This window comes from Zonotrichia leucophrys, chromosome 9, assembly GCF_028769735.1.
Source record: "Zonotrichia leucophrys gambelii isolate GWCS_2022_RI chromosome 9, RI_Zleu_2.0, whole genome shotgun sequence".
Taxonomy (NCBI): domain Eukaryota; kingdom Metazoa; phylum Chordata; class Aves; order Passeriformes; family Passerellidae; genus Zonotrichia; species Zonotrichia leucophrys.
In genome coordinates, this window is record NC_088179.1 from 17,591,399 (window position 1) to 17,614,715 (window position 23,317).

The window sequence follows — 23,317 nt, forward strand, 5'->3', positions numbered from 1 at the left end:
CTAAGAATGCCCATTTCTGCAGTATTTTATTCACATTATACCCTGACCACTGTAATTTCTCAAGTATTTTCCTAAGTATTTCAAATCATCACTTTATAATACACCTAGGGGGTTGTGTATTTTACATTTGAATGTTTTCCCAGTAAGGTGACAGTGCCAGGCCCTGCTCTTCACCATTCTAAGGTTGCCTTGCAGGCAGTTCCTGTGTCAGACAGCCCTGGCAGTGCTGCTCACCGGCTCGCAGCTTCCACCAAAGCCTTCTCATCTGGAGAAGAAGCGTAATATTCCAGGGGGGATGTTATTCCATTGGCATGCCAGGGACCATCAGCACCATCTGTCTGATCTGCATTGATCTGCACTGTATGGCACAGACAAACTGCTTTCAAGAAGAGCTCTTCCTCTTTCACCTAGAAGAAAGAAAAAACTTGATTTGTAACATTTGTAACATTTACATATCAACCCAGTTTTGAACACATTTAAGGGAAAAGTGGTTTTACTTACAAATCTGCCAAGCATTTCATGTTAAATAATCACATCTCAACATGTTTAATAAATATTATTTGTTCAGTGACACTTGAAAGCTTCAAACTATTCAGAAATTCTGATTTATGTTTGGGTAGGGTTTTTTTTTATGCTAATGGTACAAAAAGAGGTCTCTGAAATAAAACACTTTCAAACTAGAATGACTAATGGTGGGAAAACCAAAGAGCCTTACCAAACCATGCCTATTTCCATCAGGAGAATCTTCAGAAAATCCCTCTGGAGTTAGTTTACCATTGACCTCTTGGTACTTTATGCCATTAATAGAGCACTCCCGAAACTGCATCTCATTTTCAGTTAATGTGCCAGTTTTGTCTGTAAACACATACTCTACCTTTTGTGAAATAAAACAAAAAAAACAAACTTGGAATTGCATGTACTTGTTAAAAGAAAAAAGATACAATAATCTCCACTCACACTTTCTTTTACACACATTTTTAAAATCATATAATTTTTTAAATCATATAAGAATTTTAACTTCTTCCATGTCATCTTTATACCTTATTTTAAAATTAACCAGAAATCATATCACAAGAAATAAAAATCCCACAGTAAGAAATTTAAATATGAAAAACTAAGTAGAAAATAGGTGAAAAAAACCCAACAGACAACATATTTTTTACCTGTCCCAATTCCTCATTGAGGTCTGAAGTATTTACTTGTGCTCTCTGGTTTGTTTCTTCATGATAGAGGTCAAGATCCCAGCCAATAAAAAAAGACCCAAGAAATTTCTGCATCTCAACAGTCACATAGAGTGAAATGGGTATGATAAAATTGTAAAGTACCAGAAAAGCAAGAAAATCTGAAATAAATCTCAGGATCTACAAGAGAAAAAAAGAAAAAGTGCAGATTACCACAGTGGTCAGGTGAAACCTGATGACATATTATGCTTCAAAATGCATGAGAAATGACAAACTGGGAGAGCCAGAGAAGCCCAAGTCCCCCACACACACGAGAGAGACAACACTCCAGGGACAACACAGGCATTTGCAGGTTGCCCCAGTAACACACCTCCACACTGATGCAAAAAGTCTGCCTTAAGCTCTGACTGGGGGTTTCAATTCACAAGTTCATTAATTTTTGTCTCTCTATTGAATCTGTCAAGAGGGCTGCCAATTAATATTAACTGTCATGGTGATTCTGTTTTCCATCTCTGAATGAGTTTGGCCTGAGAAATCATATGTATTCCCCATTCCATCAAACAGCATCATTCATGGAAGCTTTTCTAAGGAACCCTAAATTGTGAAGGCAAACAAGTGATTTTCCAGGCTGTCAGAGGAATCTGGAAGCACTCTGTTGTTTCAGGACAGCAAAGTGTCAAGAGGGTTCCTGTCTGCTGGCATTCCCAAGAGATTTGGGTGATCCAGACCACACAAAATGAAAGGGACCACGTGGATTTCTTTTATGCCTCTTCAAATCATTGTGTTTCACACACACATTTCAGGCAAACACCAATGTAACAGGAGACAAATTTCTTTTTACTAGGTATGATAATTTTAACAAACCCTGAAATGCAACACTACAGTCTCTTTCTCATCTGCACAACAAACTCAGTATCTAAACTGTACCTTGGAAAGACTCTTACCAACACTTGAATATTGAGCAAGGCAGACTAGAGATGACAAAAACCAGGCCACCTCATTTAACTCCACCAGATATTGGTGCAGGAGAACATTTTAAATAAAGGAAGCATAAAAGTAGTCAACAATTTGCAAAGTTAAATAATGTCTATTCTTCCTCTTTAGGGAGCATTGCTGTAAGTATTTAATAAATAATTAAAATAGCTGACAAAAACTCAGCAAGTTCTGTGCCTAAAGAGATCTTCCAAACTAAACCAGAAAAGACAGACAGAAAGTGAGAGCAGAAATTCATCTAAGAGAGGCAGCGACAATTACTTAAGTTAGAGAGCTTCTTCAAGCAATGGCAATGAAAAAACCATCTGCATACACAGGAGGAGATGGACAGGGAAAGAACTCTGAGTAAGGATGTCAGCATGCTGAGAAATGAAAAGCAGATTGTAGAAGTCAACATGGGAGACAGAAAAACAAAGACATGACAGAAGGAGAATGACGCTGCAGAAACACACATGGCTCTCTACACTCCTGATGGCAAAGGAATGGAAAGATTGAGGAAATACTTATCCCTGCCCTATTCAGAACTGAAAGGCTCCACAGGCTAGACTAACTTGCATAGCAATTATTTCAGATTAAGCTCCTGAACTGCTTTGGACAAAGGCAGACTCATACAGAAATCAAAAATTAAAGAGAACACAGAAAAATACAGACTAATTGAAAAAAGAGATACTTTTCAGAGCCACAGATTTCAGGGACACTTTAAAGTATCCCTTCAATCTCTAAAGAGAACCGAGCAGGCAAGCAGGAGCTTGAGCAAAATTACAGCCATACAAAATTGCCCAAATCATCTCAACATCACAGAATGTACAAAATTCCTGAACTGTGAAATCACTGCAATAGAACATACACAAGAACAGCCATCCTTGTCCTCTTTTCCTTTATGGAATGACAAAAGACATCCTAAAGAACAATAATTAGAACATGGACCATCAGAAATATGTTCTAACAGCCTTTTCAAAAGTTTTCAAAAAGTCTGGCCTTTTCATAAAGGAAGGAAAGGTCCAAATAGTAACAGAGGTAGAAATATTTCTACACAATGGTGAGGCTACATGGGACTAACTCAAACATCACTGAGACAACATCAGAGAGACTTGCAAGGGGATCATGTGGTGGTTACACATAGAATAGAGAAATAATATATGACATTGAGTGTATATTGGTTGAGTGTTCCTCAGATATGCACCCAGGCAGAACTACTTTACCTTACTGCTGTTTCTTTCATGCTCTGTTTTTTCATTATACCAAGGCTCATCCCATTTCTCTTCAGCTTGCCATGCATACTTTAAAATAGTGCTCAGAATGGCTTCAAAGAGGAGGATTATTAGATAAATAATCAAAAAGGAATTCATGGACCTATAAAGAGGCAAAAAATAAAGCAAGACATTTTAGTTTATTTTACTTCATCTGTTGACACAGTGTGGTAACACGAATTGATCAAAAACTTGCTGGACCTTTTTTAGAAAGTGTAGCCTGTGCTTGATACAGATATAAAGTTTCTATGCAACAAGCAGGCAACAGAATGGGGAAGAAATTCTACATCTGACTAAGCTAAACTCTCTACATAGCAATATGAAGACTAGATTAAGATGCAGGAACACCCCAACAGCTGACTGGTGTCACACCTACAGTCCCACACTGCTCCTCCTTTTCCCCAAGGAGCTTGCAAGGCTGTGCAGGCAGTACAAACAAGCACAGCAGAACCCCATGGCTGCACTTTTCCCTCAGTTAGAAGAGCACTGCCATGTGCAGCTGAGCATTTAACCCAGGCCAGGCTACAGCAGGACAGTCACACCTGCTTCTTGTTCTGTAACCAGCCAGACCATCCTTCCTGCCCATGCTTTGATGACTGAACTTCTCTTGTGCTACACACAGTTGTTTGTATGTAGCTATATATTTGCACAAGAATGCCAGGGGGCTCTCTCAGATTTTTAGGAACTGGAATAAAGGCAACATATCAGAACTCCTTTTCCTTTTAAAATAAATCATGAGACTCAATATAAATATCTATCATAGTAATACCTATCCTGCAACCAGGAGCAAGCTTGGATATTTCCACTTTGTACACTACTAAAGGATGTAATATCAAAAAATAGATTTTATCTTTATAGCTTCCTACTGAAGGCAAGGCAATTAATACTCTCTTCTCTTTGCCTATAACTCAATGATGAGACCACCAGGGTTTTAAGGCTACACAGGAAAAACTAAGTTAAAGCTCTACAAATAAGAGAGATATTAGAAAATAAACATACTTTTCTACTGCTGACCGTTTCTGAGATTTACTCTTGTAATTTAATGCCATCTTTGTCTCCATACCTGTATACACAGCAACACCTGGGAAGGAAAGGGGGAAGAGTCAGACTTCATTTTCTGCATAAATACAATCTGCAGAATTTTTCATGTTGAGAGATACAGGATAAAAGCAAAAGGTGGTACTACTTCTGTGTTTACTATGAGACAGTATTTTGTACTATTTGCAAGACTCTTCTGTAGTAAAAGAGTATTACTGAAGTAATTTTAACACCTACTTCAACACTCTTCATTATTATGACTGTGCTGCTCTTCAATATGTATTTTATGGAAATCAGCATGGTAAATCTCAGGAGAAAGCCTTCAACAATAGGTAACAGTAAGAACAGTCATTTATCCATTGAAGTAAAGTTATTCCTTTATCAAACCACTTCAAATATTTTCACAGAGCAGAGCTGGAACTTTATATCCTTAGAGGTTCTTCAGTATAATATCATTACTTTCATCTATAATCATATCCCCTCAGGTAACAGTCAGCAAGATTATTACAATTTCTTCAGTGCAAGTAGAATTAAAACACAGTTCATCAACATGCTTTAAGAAGAGAATACTCTTTAAATATTTAGATGTCTACAAACCAAATATTTCTTTAGTGTTTTTTAATCTTGCTCCACGAAGTAAGAGACTTTCAGGCCCAAGAGGTCTAAAAAGAAACAGACATATCAGCATGTGAACATCAGCTGTTCTGTATTCCGGAGAAGTACTGAAATCCAGTTTCCTATGCAAAGCTGTCCTATATCCCCTACAAATTCCCAATGCAGCAACTCAATCAGTGATCTTACCCCTTTTGCCACACCTCCCACATCTCCACAGAGCTCTCTGTTTCCTTTCATGTCTCCTTTGGTCACTGCCATACGCCCCCACCACTGCTCCATATCCCATAATACTGACTGAGCTAAATATTCCAAATGGCTGCTTCAGAGAGACCCACAAGGTGCTTGGGAAGGAAGCAGGCAAGAAACCAGTGGAGCTCACAGTGCACCCAAAGTGCTGGTTTAGGTTTGGCTAATTTACCAATCCTCTACCCCTCTGTCAGACTGAAATGATCTAGAAAATTCAAAAGCTATTCATACCAAAGAAACAAACAATTAGATGGATACCATGGCAGCAGTGCCAATTATTTTTCCTAACACAGACATAAAATTTCAGGAGGTAAAATAGATGGTTTTTCCTCACATCTATTACAATACAATAACTCATTAATTTCTTTGGCAAAGTTCATCACAAGCAGCGCGGTGAAAATAAAGGTCTAGTTAGAAACAAGGTTACTATAAGGTTAGAACCATATGTTCTACTGCAGCAGCTGTACCATCTTTAGAAACTGCCAGCAGGGTTGGTTAGAAATTTTTAAAAAAGTATTTTTTCCATTATTTCAAATGAAAGCAGAAATTTAATAACTGCAGTGGCCAGACTGACACACTAAGTAGAAATAAAAGAATTAGAAGTTCAGATGCTAAGTGCTTTGGCATGCAAGCCCTTGGGTTTACCCTATTTTTCCTTTAGCTGTGCCACATGCAGGCCATCATCACTAGTAGATAAACAAAGCTCTTAAATTTGAAGTCCCTTTGAAAGTATAATCTGAAGTTACTCAAAAGAGCCAAAATCAAATCCACAACCCACCTCCCACAGTCAAAAAATTAACTTAAATGTTACTGCAAATGTAACAGTTACCATCACAAATACCATGTGTACCAATTATACACACAGATTATCATGGATTCTTTAAATTAAACATACATATGTTAATATTTTAGGCTAGACTGAGACTAAGTGAAAATTTGAACTAAAAGCGACTAAATGCTTGAGCATTTAAAATTTTCATATAAGAAACATGATTTATATTTCTGGATTCAATTTTATAAAATCAGCCTGACTCAAAATACCAAACCTGAATCAGTGCAACACAGACCAGACAAGTTTCTCTCAGACAGAAGATACAGCTCCACTAGTAGTCAGAACTTGCAATTATTTTTTTCACCTCCATTTAAACCAGCTGTTTCACATTGTCAACTGAATTATTTTGATAAATTATCCCAATGCTGCTCCTGTCAAGCTTGGCAGGAATGAATTCTGAAAAGCTCTCAATGAAGTAACAAAAATGACCTTAGAGAACAGCTGAGTGGGTTTTGGGGGGTGGCATGGGTGAGGCTTTTTGGTGAGGGTGACTAAGCCACTGAACTTGAGGCCAAGTGACCTGGCTGCTACACTTCCATATTTCTGGCAAAACTCCTTGATTCACTCTGAATTCCACGTCACTCCCATCCAAAGCTGACAGATGTTTGCCAGCCTCAGACTGAGAGATATTCAGCTCCTCAGACTGAAGGCAGATATTACAAGGAAAACAGTAGTCTTTTAAAATTCAACAAGAAATTTCGCTAAAAAACAGTGTAAAGGATAACATTTTGGACATTAGAGGACTGAAAGAACCAAAGCAGATTTACCTGCTTCTGTGACAAATTTGCACACAGCACTTCACCTTTTCAGAAGAGGTGATAAAGTTTGTTGAAAGCTGGAAAATTAACAACTTTCAAGATAAAATAACTAAACTTGAATGCTAAATATTTCTGAAAATTTAGTAATTTCTTGTGAGTGATTTCTACGTCTTTATTTCAAATATTATTCTTCTAACTCCTGTCCTTCCTGTTTTCTCTCCTATCCTGTTGTGGTGGTGGGAACTGAATGAGCAGCTGTTTGGATGCCTCACTGGTAGTTGAGACCAGCCCACAGCAATCAGAAATCTTTCCAGGAAGTCGAGATGGAAGTCTGTAATTGGCTTCACATCTTTATTTTTGTAATTGCAAGCGTGTTTGTTACTTGCTGTGACTGCACAAGGAAAGGTGGTGAGCCCATGATTATGTGCACACAGCTGTGTTGCACATAACAGATGTAAGCACTTATCTGCACAGTCCAGCTGTAGTTTGAAATAGATACTAAAAATTACAAATTTATAGCAGAGGCTTTGTTAAACCAGGAATTTCTAGGGATTTGAAGAGCAAAAACTCCTTCACAGCACCTCTGATGACAGGGATCTCTTGCAGTATAGATACTATGTCAGTGGAAATTTGTTTCAGATCAATAAAGGCTTTAATTAAAAAATAACAACAAAGTTACCAGCTGATTACCAGTGCCAAAAAATTACCTGCCTCACAACAGCCAAGCTTTCCAGAACTCTTGCATTAAATCTGCAAAACTGGGTAGCAATGTACTTTTTTCACTCATCTTTTCTCATCTCCATCTGAGGTATGCAGCTGCAGTTGATACTTTTAGTAAAAATACCTCTCCTTTTCATATATTCAACAGTAACTCTTGTGATGGTTAAGATTTTAACCACCTCCACATGTTCTAAATAATTATCTTATACAATTTACTCACCGTACTATTTCTTCAGCTTGTTGACTTACAGTTATTCTTCCAACAAATCTATGAAAGATGGATATGTCTTAGAAGTATCTACATAAAGACTCAAAAACATAAAAACCTTCTCTACATTTATAAAATAGTCATTAATAGTTCACAAGTAAAAAATAAATCAACTTTTATTAACAATCAAACTAAACCAATATGGCAAAACTGGCAGTAATTTTACAAGGGACATTTAGCAACAGAAACATTTATCCCTCATAGGAACAGGCATCTGAGAAAGCTTATTAACTCTGATTAATTGCCACAAAAGATTATATTTCTATTAATTTAAACAGATTGTAACTTCTTGATGATTCAGTAAGAAATAATTCCTCAAGAAATCTAAGTTTGCACATTATCCATCAGAAATAGAAACTTTTCATTTATAAAGCCAATCTACTACACATTTAAAAATCTGACATGCACATATTTAGCATGACTCCAGCTACAAAAAGGGACACAAACTTCTATAGTGATTGTACCTTAATTTGCTAAATATCAAATATTTGAACATCTGTTCAAACTGAGTATCTTAGTTTTAAAATACCTAATATTTCTCAAAGATCTCCAAGCTTACCTAAGAACAGCTGTGATAATATACTTGGATTTTGAAAACTACTACTTCATAGCTTCAATCATTTTCCATTACACAATTCAGAAGAAACTTGGATGGGAACATAACTTTTGCTACCCATGATGCTGCTTTACAGAGTCTATGACCTTGCTTGCTGATGTTAAAGCATGCTCGGATATCCCTTTTTAAATGTAAGGTTTTGCTGCTGAAAAATGGAGTTCAAATCTTCCCTGAAGCATATGTGAAATAAATATGAGCAACACATAACCTTAGAATTAGACTTGAGTCAATTTCACTTTAACATATCCTATATAATATTGAAATCTCCAGCAGAATCCTAAGGAACTTTCTTCAACCTGATCAGACTGTTGGCCATTTAATTCTTTAAAATCTAGAAACATGTTTACTGATTAGAAATGAAATGTACATAATTAAAATAAAAAAAAGATAAATATTATAACGTCTGGTTTACTACTCAAGTACTCTCAAGTTTAACTTGTCACTTGCAACTTTCAGTAAGTACATATGTATAAACACAAGCTGATTATTAAAACCAGAAATTCAAGCAGATGTCTGAAGCTATTTTAACCCTAGCAAGACCTGTAACATTCTGAGTATTAAACACCTCATTTTGATTCCATTTCAAAATATTTAATAATAAAGTGATACCTGTACAGATCTGCTTCTGGCTGCTGACATTCTATAACAGCTACCAGTTTGTCCAGGTTGGCAACAGACTGCAGCACTGCTGTTTCTGGGACTGCAACATGTGTCTGTAAAACAGCGACCATTGGGTTACTACAGGACCACCAGGCAGCAGGGCAACTATTTCAACAGGCTGAAGGAAAAATGGCACCACAAATTAACTGCATTCTCTTTCCCATGAGTGACCCAGACCTTAAGATTGGTCTCTCCATCCAAACTTGCAGTGGTAACGTGGCATGAACCGTCCGCTCGGTCAGATGACAGGAGCACCAGATCAACAGGGAAAGTCTCATCTTTGGCTACTCTGACAATGTCTCCCACCTAACAAAGTGAACAGAGATCAGAAAGATACAAAGAGGTTTAAAGGGCAGCATTCCTTTCAGCATTGTTACCAAACCACAATGATTAGCAATAAAACCAGAGTTTTGGCTGTATAATAAAAACAAAATGCTCAATTTGTCCTTTACCCGAATGTTTTTAGATCTGGTTTTCACAAGGCCACCACTTCGAACAACATAAACTGGAGCACCGTTAACTTCATTGTCTGCTTTATGTCGCAGCCAGTCCTCATAGCCCTGTGGAAAACACACAAAAAGCTACTTTTTAAGCAAGAAAACTAAAAAAACAGACTAAATTTAATCTATTAAGCAAATGTCTTCAAACTACTTCCTGTATTGTCTGAGTAGTTACTAACTTCTCTTGAGTTTCTGCTCCAGCTGTTACACAAGAACCTGTGAACCTCTTAATTTTGTCACTTTACACAAACACGTAAAGGCAAATAAAGTAGCAGAAGTGGTGAAGAAACGTAACAGTCCCATGTTCTCTTAAAACAAACAGGCAGTGACATTTTCTGTGGATCGGATGACCAAGCACTCAATAAATCTTTGATCTATATGGATTAATACACCACAAAACCAGGAACAGTCAGTCCTCAGGCTCCTCTGTGGGTTCCTTTTTTTTTAGAAGTAACAGATTAAAATTACTTCCTCAAGTCATACCATATAACATTTCTTATAGTTACTGCCATAGCCCAGGCATGAAACCTCAAGACTTAACTCTGTGTGACACACTGTTGACACATCAGCTCCGTCCAGCAAGAGAAAATGACTGAGAAGATTTTTGTTCTTTTTGAGTCCTAATGGAAGAGTCTGAAGCAACTGAGCTTTTAAATGGCAAACTAAACAGCTTTTCTTTACTTGATACTTCACAACTGTTTGGGCACCCTTTATCCCGTGTACACACGTGCAAACATTCAAGACTGTGAATCCAAGTATACTATTCACCTCCTATTTTTCTAAAGTATGAATCCACAGCTTGTTTAATCTAACAGCATTAGATCATAATAGCATATCAATCTCTGATCCCCAAGTCTAGGTACTGTTTGGAAAGTCCCACTAGCAAGCACAGGAAATGGATCAATCGTGCAGGAAGTTCAAATGTCTCTTACAACATGGCAAGACTCCTGCAACTAATCTGCAATAACAGAGACTTCATAAAATGCTTTTCTGTAGGTATAAGAACTGTGAAAGAGTTAAAAACATTTCCTTGGAAGTCTGAAGACAGAAGAAGGCAGCTGTGTGAAACAGCAGGCATAATCCCAGCTCTTCCTACAAACATTATATTAATGTCATTGTACAAGAAGTACTAATGCAGATGCAATTTAGAGTTCTGGAGTTTGCAGGAAAAGTTATATGATGAATTTTGCATGTTAAAAATAGTGTTGTAGTTCTACCTTCACACATCTCCACTGTTATTTGCACAAATGAGTAAGGACAGCACTATCTGTGTTTGAAAAGAAAAGAGCTTTATATGCTAAATAGTTCAAAATCAATAATTAAGAAGTGTGCAGCAATAGCAGCCATACAGAGAGATACTGGGACATCAGAATCCTGAAGTCCCCAAGTACAACTCTTGAATCCTTTCTAAGCAGTATGAAAAAGCAAAAGTCAGTACCTACAGCTCCTTGTTAAAGGTGACTGACAGAAGAAAACACGGATTTAACTAACATCCAGTAACCTTGGGGCATTTGCCTCACAGACCTGAACAGCTGAGCAATGTGGGCATTTGGCAAAGAACTGAAATTTACCTTCTTTAGAAAGTACAGATTTCAGCTCTTTCTCCATCTGACACCTCCTGCCTCCAACACAAGGGTGACACCTCACACCAGGGAATTTTCAAGAGCCAACTTTGTGTGGTCAGTTCAAATTCCCCCCAGATTTACCTACTGCGGCATTTTTGAGAGGTCCTTGTCCTCACTTGAAAACATTGGAAAAATACAGTGAGAAAGAGAAATGCAAGAGGAATACAGGGAAGGTTGCCTACTTGCCAGAAAATAAAGATTAAAATCCCTCAATTAAATTACATTCTTAAGTCCTGCTTAAATAACTGCATCAATGTAATTGAGAAAAGATCTGCCTTTTATATTACCAGGCTTTTCATTTTCAGTTTAGGTCTATGGTTAATCAAAACCTGCAAAGTAGTTGTTTTATAATTTACCTGGTAGTCAAGTAACATCTGTGTTCCTTCAGCTAAATACATTTGAACTTATTAAAATGCACTGTTTCCTAAAGTTCCTTGGGAAATACCTTTATGTTGTTGTATTTTTGTTTGTGCTTTTTTAATTTTTTGTTTTGTTTTTATTTATTTGCTAACTTTGAACTCCTTGGAGGACTGCACAAAGATCTTCAGAGGCAGAAGGAGGAAAGTGCTCTGGCTAACAAGACAGACAAAATGACACAGCATGAGCTGCATCACTTTGCAGTCTGGTATGTCCTTCTTCTGACCTAGGTGCAACTACACTTCCAAGTCGAAAAAAGTTCTGTCTCCTTGGCTGAGCTTAAAACAAGGCTGAGTTCTGAGGTTTGCAAGAGGTGCCACATTCACCAGTCTTCTGGAAGGCAGAGGACTTTTTCCATCCATTGCTAAGCTTCTCAAACCTTCATATGATTAATGCTTCTATTTTTCCCCTTCATCTTTTGAGAGTATACAAAATTATAGTCTAACATTCATCCTGAAGCAACTTTGTATAGAACCAGGGCCCCACAGCTTTCAAAAAGGGGTTCTTTCCTAAAGATCTGCTCCTATTACACTTCTGGTTTAGAGAAAATGGGAACTGATTTTGAGGCAATAGTGGGGATTTTTCCCTCTGCACTCCAACAGATTTATCTTTATCCCTTATCTGAGGGCAGCCTGTTGGAAGCAGCACAATTCATTGTCCCTTGAAGATAACAGCCTGTGAATATTGCTTGCTTCCTTTGCAGCAGGCAGGAGAAACATGAGAGTCCATTAGAGCAATTTAGGTGGTTCCAATAGTCCTTGCAGAGATATTGAGACAGCCAGAAAATCTCTTGATGCCTGGTAAGTCATGAAAGATTTGAAACTTCCAGGAGGAATGACAGAATCTCTGTTCTTCAAAATTGATGATAAGGGAGTTAAATTTCCTAATATAAGATTGGACATCTAGAAGCAAGGTGGTGTTAAGATTATTTTGGACTTTTTTAGACTTACACAAGTCCAACGTCTTTCTGGAAAAAATGATCTAATATTTATAACTCTGTTTCATAATCCCTTTTAGTCCACACAGTTTCATTATCCACTGCCTACATATAATTATAGCTTTTGAATATGTGATTTTTTGGGGGGCGATGGTAACAACTGCAATGGAATAGGATTAGGGCATTCTACATACACAAATTGCACAGCAACAAGATGAAATATTAGTCCAAATATTACTCCAGCTTTAAGAACCACTCTGTCTCAAACACCTTTCTATCTGCTTGAAAGCTAGAACTATTTTTACTTTTGCCCTATTTCTGGGTGGCTTTGGGTCTTTCTGGCACAGAAGGCAAATTGAAATTCTGGTTACAGCTCTGAAACAGTCTCCTGCTTATTTTTCAGTTGCGAGGCTGCATCTATTCCCGACAGCACTGTCAAATCCCTTGAAGAGGATAGTTCTTGAAAATTACCTCCCTGCAGAAGAGATTATAATTTTTATCCACATCACTTCTTTATTTATGAGCTTGTTTCTTTCTCCTCTTGCTTTAAGGACATAAAGAAAACAGAAGACCTTTTTTACTTTCTTTTTCTTTTCTTTTCTTTTTACATTCTGATTCCAGAGGCTCTAGGGCTCAGTAGAATGTAATATGGTGCTAGAACAAGATTTTTATTAAACTCAGACAATTTTTGTTTTAAGTGCTATGAAACATTCCAAAATGTTTTATGCAACCGAAGAAGACCAGGGGCTTTTACCTGGTACACAATCACAGTTAATACACATTTCCCACCATAAAACTTACCCCTTGGGGCAAAATTTGCCTTTTAACTATTGACAAACACACCCTGCATCACTTTTTCATCTGCCCAAGCTCCTTTCTCAGGGTGCAATGTGGGAGGACTGGTTCTAACAGGCAGTGAGGTGTGCCAAAGGAATAAGTGAGGAGCTTTCAGAAAAGGTCTGATAACAAGTGACATGTAATGTTTAGACAAAAATGCTGCCTGACAGTCATCCACTGTCCATTTTAGGGTACTGCAGTGAGTCACTGAGTGCTTCACAACCAACCAAATGCTGAAGCTCAAGCATCTAACTAGAAGCATTAAACCCAAAATAGTTTCTAAAAATTATACCATTTTAATGTATTTTTAGTATCTAAGCACTATCCTGGTCAGACTCTAAATAACTTTACTTCAGTAGGACTTCATGCTGCCAGATTTTTCCCCTTTACCTGTTTTATGGCTGTCACAGTTATGACAAAGAATAATGGCAATCCACTGGTAATAGGACTGGTAGGGGTATCTATCATGAGCTAAAAGAAAAGAAAATATGAAAATTAGTCCACATGTCATTTCTACATTTGTACTTTCAAAAAAAAAAAAAAGGGAAAAAAAAAAGAAGCAAGCCTACTATTTTCCAAACTCTTTATTATAACCTGTGAGTATTTTTACTGCATGTCCTGCAGAGTTTCTCAAGAAAAACTCAGTTTCTGACAACTAAATAATACGTCAGTAATGATGCAAACAAATGTTTTAGGGCACAGAGAAGCCTTAGTCTCATTCATATAGGATGTGACAATTTTAAAGGTCCTTACCAAAAAGAAGGTATTAATTTCATCCTAGAAAAATGAACTCAAAAGAATATTACAAAGGAAGGAAACCTACATTTCATGAAGCTGTTTCAACACTATATGATCTACTGCTTACCAGCAATGTAGAGTATAATATCATCCACTTTAGAAGTGAAAATAAAGTTAAGATCAGTAATTTGCAATGGTTTAGATATTAGAGAACACCTTTTCAAGACTGCACCTTTCTGGTTGCCCCAAGTTAACATGCGGTTTTTACAATTTGTGCAATTATTGCTGGCATGCCAAAAGTGCAGTGTACACACTAAGGTTCTGTATGTGGGGGATGTTAGTGGCTCTCTTCTGCTGCAGGAAAAAATCAACACGGTCAAGTGCTGTAAAGGAGATATACACAAGAACTACTCAAAACCACAGACATTGATTTGATCCACTTTACCTGAGACTTATGGCATTGCTTTGGGAATCATTAAAGAAGAAAAAAAAGTCATACATGAAGTTTACTCTATCACTGGGGAAGAACCTCACAGAGAAAACAGATCATGCCACTTTACAATGCACACATAAGGTTTTTGGTTGGTTTTTTTCACTGAAACAGACACTTTATAGAACACAACAAAAATGAGACCTAGTCTGCAATGCTGTCTGCTCTTTAATGGTGGCACTACAATTTCAGCTTGGCAGCATACTGACCAAGAAAAACGCTACCAAAAGCGTCTGATTTTTGGCTGGATATGGTTAACCATGGCATTTCTGCTGTCTGTACTCTCTCATCCTTTCTCAAGAGAGCTCATATATGAAAATGAAGCAGGTTTTGTGCTGGTGGAATTGTCATGTTTCACCAGGACACCATGGTCCTCTGCCTGCCACGCAGCTGGACACAGAGCCATGACACACCTCGTGTCACCAAAATGCAGTTTGTCACCTTGGTTTGGGCATGCACATGTGTGGTGAAGAATGTGAACAACTGGACTGTGCTGCAAGTTGAAATCACACAATGAGACCCTGCCCCAGCTCTGCCATCCCCCGTGGAAAAGGTGGTAATGACAAACACTGCATCTTGGCCACATGAGATTCACAGGACAGGGAAGGTACCATGGTGGTCAGCTTTAAAAGGCAGCTTAGCCTCAAAAAAATAAAAACATTAGATATTAATGAACTTCCAAAAGGGATTTGAATAAAAACAGAATTCCATTCTAACAAATGAACAAAAATGACTTCAACTTTTCTGCTGCTCTGTTTCCAAGAACGCAGACACACCGACAAGAAAACATTTGCCATACACGTGAGGGCATCCACTTGATACAAACTGAGAGGACAGGATTACACTCAGAACAGAATTTCTGCCTTAGATCCTTATTTAGATACTACTGAAAGGCAGTAGTTTGAAAGAACTATGACACAACAGTGAACTGAAGAGATAAATCTGCATTAAAAAAAGTAAAAGTCATGATGTCTGTGATTACTTTAATAACACTTATGTTCCATCTTCAGCACATTCCCATCTTCCTCATGCTACAGTACGTTAAAAAGCATGAAACATTACAACAGGAATGATACAGCCATTATTCTTAACAGGAAGATGTGACAGACAACACATTTTGTCAGCCTAAGGTAGAACTGTATGACTTTAGTCAAGCACAGGAATTTTCAGCCTAGGAATGTTCTTCTTTTTAAAAGTGAAAGAACAAGATCAAGGGACACAGGAGCCAATGGATTGGCTGACCCTGATACTGACACCTTACACAACCACAGACAAGTTTTATGAACTCTTCACTATCCCCATTCTTTGTCAAATGGGGTGCCATATTTTTTCATATGCACACTCTAAATGCTGGTTAATCACTGTGGAGGGCAGTACATGTTCAAATAATTCTATTTTATAATGAAAGAAATTTTGAGTACCCCAAAATCTTGTCTCTGCCTCAAATACTAATTAGTATTTCAAAAGTTACTATCTCTCCTCTGAACCCTTCTCCCACCTATCCATCACCTACTAAGCCTACAACAGCTCCACAGAATTCAGGCACATTACAGAGCTGGAGAGGCAATGATCATAGGAGATGTACAGATTGTCCCAATCTACTCGTGGGTGTTCATAATTAAAAGAAATACAATCAGCTACTAAAGCCACAGCAGTATTTCTGACATAAACTGTAACAGTAACAGCACTAACTGAGGTCTTCAAAACTGGCAAACTATTGATTTCACTGTAATATCTGTGTGTTCATTTTATCTGAACAAATTGAATTTGAGGATCTTAGAACTATAGCCTTAGAACAATAGTCTGTTGATGACAACCACCTACAGTGGAAATATACAAACATTCAAACACCACTAATGCCCTCAAAGTCAAGAAGTATATCTGGAATTTCATTACTCCCTTAAGAGCTTTAAAATTGTAGTTGGAGGCAGACAAGTGAATCCCTGTGCTGACTGTGCAATGGACTTTGAAGCTACACACTTAAAAATACATTAGTATTCATGAAGATAAAATGTAAGGATAATACTTAAATTTGGACATAATTATTTTTAAAGTTATGTTCATGTTATTTTCCTGGAGAAACTGGAAATGTATTCTTTTTATAGACAGAATATATAAGTAGAGAAGTTAAATTCATAAAACAAAAATCAGTGGCAAAATTTACAACATAAATTGCAATTTCTTGAGTATTATTCAACTTACCTGAACCAAAAATATAATGAGAAAATAAAAGTTGGCTACTCTTCTGAACTGCTCAAATAAGTTTTTTGGAACAAAATTCCACACTGTATACTGAAGGGGAAAAAAAGGAGAGAGATGAATAATTACAACACAATGCACAATTTTTCAGTGCAATTCAGTTCTGCTCCCATTGAACTCTCCTAACCTAAATGTTCTCATTTCCCAGGTCCCCTCCCCCAGACCTTGCTGCTGTATCCAATTTTTGTTTTTTTTTTTATTGCTTCTGTTTTAAGTACAGCTAGCAGGGAAGCAGTGGCAGCAACTGCATTTCCTCTACAGGCCAAGTTTAAAATGTTTTCCTCCAACTGGGACAGGGGCAGCTGGAGTCATTTGGCTGCTTGTGTCCTGGGTAGGAGGAAAGAAATTAATTCCTGCAGCTGTAACATTCCCTCCAACACTACAGCAAGGAGGCACATCCCCACCATCAGCTCTATTGATTTCAATCCAAGGACACACCGGGAGGGAATCCGCAACTGCAGTCCACTGCTGATTTATTTTATGCAGAGTACTGGCTTTCAATTTGACTATTTTAAAAATCCTCATAACCAGCTTCATCCTGCCTTTTAAGTAGTTTTGGTAACACTGGATGAAAAACTACTTTTCTTCAGAAAGCCTGACCAACTTGCTTAATTGCTCTGCACTTGAGTTTTGAGGAAAGAAGGGTGAGAGAATGAGACAAACTACACAAGAAGCAACCCAGCTTTTCTCTCAAAACAGCTCAGAGTTTGTCTCACTTTGAATATTGTGTATTAGAAATAATACAGGCATGCACATCTGCCACACAACTTCTTAAGCAACACATCAAGTGGTTTTGCCATGACAAATTGATTCCTTACCTTGGATGATATGATTCTGTTGTCTGCAAACTTCTGAGGAACATAATGGCCATGCTGGGGAAAACGGTTTGCTATATAAATAGTTCTTGTGTCGCTTTGATGCGGTGGGTCAAAACCCTAGAACATAAAAAAAAGAGGTAATCAAGAAAGTTGATTTTATTAACTGCTGTTTTGTAAAATTCTGCAGAAAAGGACATTCTGTGGAAAAGGTACCAAGCAGTCGTTTTCAAAGAGTAAAGAAAATCACTGTAGAAAATTGAAGTCTGCTGTGTCCAGACAATTTTCAAAAACTGTGGGGAAAAAAACCCAAAATCTTACTTTTGAGGTTGTGTACTCATTCTGAAAAAATTAAAGGAAAAAACCCTGTCTCAAGACTAGAGAACACTTGCTACCATGCAAACTTGAAGCCCTGCGAAACTTAAAAAGGAAGAAACAATTTACAAAACTTCACAGCCGTGCTCATGATAACTCTAATAAAACAGTTTATTGAGAAAAATAAAAGGTCAAAACATACAAGCTATACTACTGTGCTAACTGGACTTTGAAAAGACTCTCACCAGAGAAAAGCCAAAAGCATTGACCAGACAGCAGTATTTTTCCAAACAAGTTCTATCTCCAAGAACTAACATTTTGTCTCATTTCAAATGTGATTTCCTGCCATTACCACCAATTCATACCTGAATGGTGCAACAATGAAAGCAAACCCATGGGGAAAAAAACAGAAAAAGCATACTCAGCAATACTTATCAATAATTTCCTGCCAAAACAGATGAACTGAGTGAGGTCCCTGGGAATCAAAGCCCTGTTGCAGGTCTAATGGTCAGTGTTTTCATCATCTGCTTCTTCAAGAGAAGTGGAACACAAGTGTTAAACCTGCAGATGATATCACCCTGGCACTGCAAGAACACCAAGTAAGAGAAAATTCTTCACCAACCAGATGCACAGAACACAAAGATCCAGCACAAAGAAACTGCATCCAGAAAAAGAGAATAAAAGCCCATAAAGGAATTTTAAAGAAAAATGTCAAAGGCTATAATAGATCACAGGCTAGACATGAGTCATCCACGTCACCCCACTGAGAAAAAGGCCTTCAGTGCAGAGGAGGCTGCAGGAGGAGTGGGAGCCACAGCTGAAGCACTGTGAACCAAGTGGACAGCACCCAGAGGAGTGCAACATGAGCCCAAGAGATCCTGAAAACATGACATATAACGCAAGGCTGAACAATCTAAAGAGCAAACAAATTAGAGTCATTTAGCCTGGAGGAGAGGAAACTCAGGATATCCCAGTAAACCTCCTGATACACAGAAGACTGATCCATTGAGAAAATGGAGGCTTTGAAGGCCAAAGAAGAACAGAAGTAAACAGGCTGAAGTCGCAGGTAAGAAAACTTAAGTCTGGGTATTGGAAAGCAAACAAATTCTTTTGTTGTGGAAAGGAATAATTAAATAGCAAAACAAGTCATGAGGAAAGGTTGCAATGTCTGTAACACAAGGGCTTATATCTAGGTCATTCAAGTCTGTGTTTAATTGAGCCTTTCCTGGGGCTACATGACTCACCAGAACCCTTCCTAGCAATAATGTTCTGACCCGGAGAAGCAGGTGATGGCAGAAGACAACCACACAGTAATAATTCAGATAACAGGCCAAGAAAACTACTAAAGAAAAAAGCAAAAAGCTTTTAGGCATTAAATAAACTAGTGAAATTAAATTTGGAACTGTTGTTTGATTGGGAGTCAATGACTGTCTGCAAAGTGGTGAATTCCCACATCAAAATCACACACATTCCTAATCTTAGAACCAAATGCAGAGTGTAATCTCCTTATTCTTTGATGCCAAGTGCAAGGACAACTGGTGGTGTCATTTGCTAGAGAGGTGTCCTTTGCTATCAACTCCACCACTGCAGGTGAGGAAACTGCATTTGCAGTTGTTTTGCTCCACTTGTGAATGAGGCTCAGAGTTTTAGCCATGTGAAAAAAGTGACACTTCACAGAACTCCAGAGAAGATACCTCTGTACCACTTAACTACAGAAGATGAACAGTGAGCACAGTGACTGACATAAAAAATGATTGGTGCAACCAAAAATTAATTTCTTTTTAATCCATGAATATCTCTAATGCAGGTCATTAGGTATGTTCACATTCAGGACGGCGTCATTTTAAAGTAAAGGAATAATTAAAGAATCCTCTCAAACATACAAATATTTGTGTTTGGCATCATTACTACAGAAACATTCTGCTAGAGAAAGAAAGAGGTGCAGAATAATGAAGGGAGAAAGAAAGGAAGGGAGATTTTTCAAAGAGATTTGAAGGAGAATAAACTTTAGATGACAAGCAGTGGAAGGCTGGTCTAGTCACATGCTCCAGGGTGAAAACTTGTTTCAAGATAAGAGTGGAGCAGGGAGACAAAAAGTAGATAGGGGAAAGGATGGAAAAAAAATACACAGGATACCAAAAGCAAAATGCAAGGAACTACTCACAGCTTTAAGAAAAGAAATACAAGTATGAAAGGAAGATGAAAAAAAATGTACCTGTTAACTGCTGACACAAAATTTAAAGAGAAGAGTGTTTATAGCAGAAGCATTTTGGATATCTGACATTAGTGACACAGTATTTCTAAATCAATCCAGAAGATGCCACAAATAAAAGTGTTTTTCAAGCAAGAAAAAAGGTGCCTAATTAGTAAGACTTCATGCACAGCTCTCTTCTGCATCTCAGAAAATGTCTGGCACTCACAAAATGCCAGACATCCTCACTTTGGAAAGTCAGACTCTACAGCATGAAAAAATTCCACTCTAAATCAAACAGATGTAAAGCAAAGAAAAAAACCACAAAGAGCAGAGAAAACAAGTTGCAGTCTTCTTTCTGACAGTGATAAATGCTAACCTGCATGCCACTTGCTGAACGCTATTAAAAGATAAATCAAAGATTACTGACTGACTAGGATATCACTGAATTTTCTATATGCCCTTTTTAGGCCACTATCTGAGCACCTGAAGGTTGATGAGTATGATGACATTTTATGATGAAGAGTAAAGACCTCTGTACAACTCCAGTCTGACTGCACAGCACTTCTATCACAACGAATACCTCTGCTGAAGCAGCTCAGATGATTCAAAGCAAGAACTTCCCAAATAAATCAGAATCTCAGGCCATAGAAATTTACAGGTGCAGCTGTGGAGCTAAAACAGCTTAAATGTGCAGTCCATAGAGATTGAATTCTGTTTTGTTGACATTTGCCATGCAGAAGGCACAGAAGCTGTGCAGTCAGCAGATCACAGCGCACACACAAGGCAGGCTGGGGACAAAAACCCCTCAGTTGTCAGAGCTGTGGTTGGAAAAGGACACATCCCTGACAAGCTCAGTGACTTGGCTGTAGTCACAGCAGGAAGTGAGTGTCAGAGCTGGGAACAAATCCCAGATTTCCTAAGTTTTATGACTATGACTACTAAAAATCACTTGAAATTAGCCAACAACCCTGCCGTCTCACAATCAGATGAGACCACAACTAAGCAGATCTTCCAGAGAAATTTTAATTACACATCTCTCCAAGGAAAATTCTGCACAGGCATTGAACTTCATTGTTCAAGAGCTGAAATGTCTTTAACTCTTCTCTAACTATGGGGCTGGTCACAGAGCCTGCTCCCGACACTGAACTGATTTGTAGACCAAATTTCTGCCCAGCAAGGGATTTTCCACAGTGACTCTGTGCAGCCAGCAAAGCAGTGCAGAAAGCACACTGTTTCCTAATTTCACTTAATAGACAGTTCTCTCTTTCTAACGTCATTCTCCAACTCAGCTGCAAAAGTAGGGTAACATGCCCTTGTCAAAGGATTTCTGCAGCTAAACAGCATGAGCAGAGAAACCCTAAATTAGAGTCTTGCAAAATGATTAAGTTGTCACCAATCTCTTTCCAAAAAAAGTTAGCTTTCCTGCAGTTATCTAGTGAAATGATTTCTACCCAAGTGCACACATCACTGACTTCATAACAAATAATGCTGAATATGTGGCAAGACCTGGTATTTAAGGCCTCTTGACCAGGTATATTACAGGAATATGTATTACATGAATCCCCTTTAAATAAAATTTGACCATATGATGAAGTGACCTGATTTTTCTCCCCTTCATGCTGCAAATTAAATCTAGATTTATTGGCTAAAGTTCAGTTCTTCAGATGATCTACCAACACAAACCAGGTGTTATCTACCCTTGGAATACAGTTCTCATTTAATCTTTGCTACACACTTCCCCAGCAGTTTTGCACCCAGATGAACTCAATACTTTGGTTTTGAAAACAGCCTAAAGCATGCCTCTTATATACAGTACAGAGATACTCGAGTTAAGCTGATTTATAAAGCACAAATGAAAATAACCTTTAAAAATAAGAAAAGAAAGAAGTGATTCATAGTTTTAAGTTCTTATAAATTTGAATGACTGTAAGCAAAGTCTGAGTAATTTTCATTGAACTTCTTCAGAACGATTTCATTACTGTTCTAAAAGTTAGACACAGATATTCTCTGTGCAGTAAATTAGGCCCCTTTAAAACAGCACAGAAAACATATCCCAGGGAACTGAGGAGAAATATTTGACTGCAATTTTATGCAATTTATTTCATGAAAGCCATGAGATTCAACAGCCACCCCCAAACAACTCTCTCCTACATTTTGTCTGCATCTCAACCACTGTACTTGGAGAAATGCCCATTGGCCATCAGGTAAGGAAAACTGATCCATCCATTTTGGTTTGTGGTTTTGGTTTTGTCTTGGGGGGTTTTTTCCTCTTTGTAAATATGTCATGCCAGTTGTCTGGTATATAATAAAAAGCTTCCCTGTGAAAGAAGAGTTTTACACTGCTGCTGAGGAAGCCTCAATAACACACAGAACAAACCAGGCAACCACACAGGAAGCAAATGAGGATCAGCACTACAAAAAAGACCCTCCCAACACCTGCAAGTGCAATGGAGGAAAAGCAAAAAAGGCTTTTGTATTCAACCTGTTGCTGTAACATCTATGCAAGACTTAACACTTAATACCACTATTAAGGTATGGCAGTGTGCACCAAGGCCCTCCCCACACACCCCACAGCACTGTTAGGTGAGACAGCAGAAACCCACAGATCTTTCAGCAAGGATCACTGACATGAGACTGGCAGGCAACATTTCATTATCAGGCTTTGCAATACGTGCATTGATATTCACAAATCATCTGCCAGGTAGTTTTTGTTTATGACTTGCATAAACTTAGTATACTTTAATATCATCTCCCAGGGTTTCTCATTCATTACTCACAGCTTTTACAGAGGGCAAAGAAAAACCAAATTTGTATCTGCCAAAAGAACTTCTGCTATGTGACCGCTGAAAAGTGAAAGGGGTTTGAAAGAAGGAAGTCTCATTCAGAGCCTCTTCCTCCGTTAAAAACCCACACTGAACACAACAGACATAAGCAGCAGCTCCCCCAAAACCTTTCTGAATATCACATACTACTTAATAAAGCTAATAAACAGAAGAAAGGCTTTCTGAGACCA

The 23,317-nt window shown here is 37.9% G+C and overlaps 1 protein-coding gene across 11 annotated transcripts in view; it reads right to left on the reverse strand.

Annotated features, from left to right (window-relative positions):
• Positions 1-23,317, reverse strand: part of ATP11B (ATPase phospholipid transporting 11B (putative)) — a 66,874-nt gene that overhangs the window by 33,914 nt on the left and 9,643 nt on the right. For all 11 annotated transcript variants that reach the window (XR_010441487.1, XR_010441488.1, XM_064721655.1 and 8 more), the window contains exons 2-14: positions 17,799-17,915; positions 16,924-17,013; positions 13,884-13,964; positions 9,630-9,737; positions 9,355-9,483; positions 9,127-9,230; positions 7,854-7,901; positions 5,060-5,124; positions 4,424-4,505; positions 3,377-3,527; positions 1,164-1,361; positions 716-874; positions 235-407 (exon numbers count right to left, since the gene is read on the reverse strand). Coding sequence is in view for 9 of the 11 variants with exons in the window: in XM_064721655.1 (XP_064577725.1) it covers positions 235-407; positions 716-874; positions 1,164-1,361; positions 3,377-3,527; positions 4,424-4,505; positions 5,060-5,124; positions 7,854-7,901; positions 9,127-9,230; positions 9,355-9,483; positions 9,630-9,737; positions 13,884-13,964; positions 16,924-17,013; positions 17,799-17,915 (1,505 nt within the window). In the remaining 2 variants the exon portion in view is untranslated. The remainder of the gene's footprint in view (positions 1-234; positions 408-715; positions 875-1,163; positions 1,362-3,376; positions 3,528-4,423; positions 4,506-5,059; positions 5,125-7,853; positions 7,902-9,126; positions 9,231-9,354; positions 9,484-9,629; positions 9,738-13,883; positions 13,965-16,923; positions 17,014-17,798; positions 17,916-23,317) is intronic.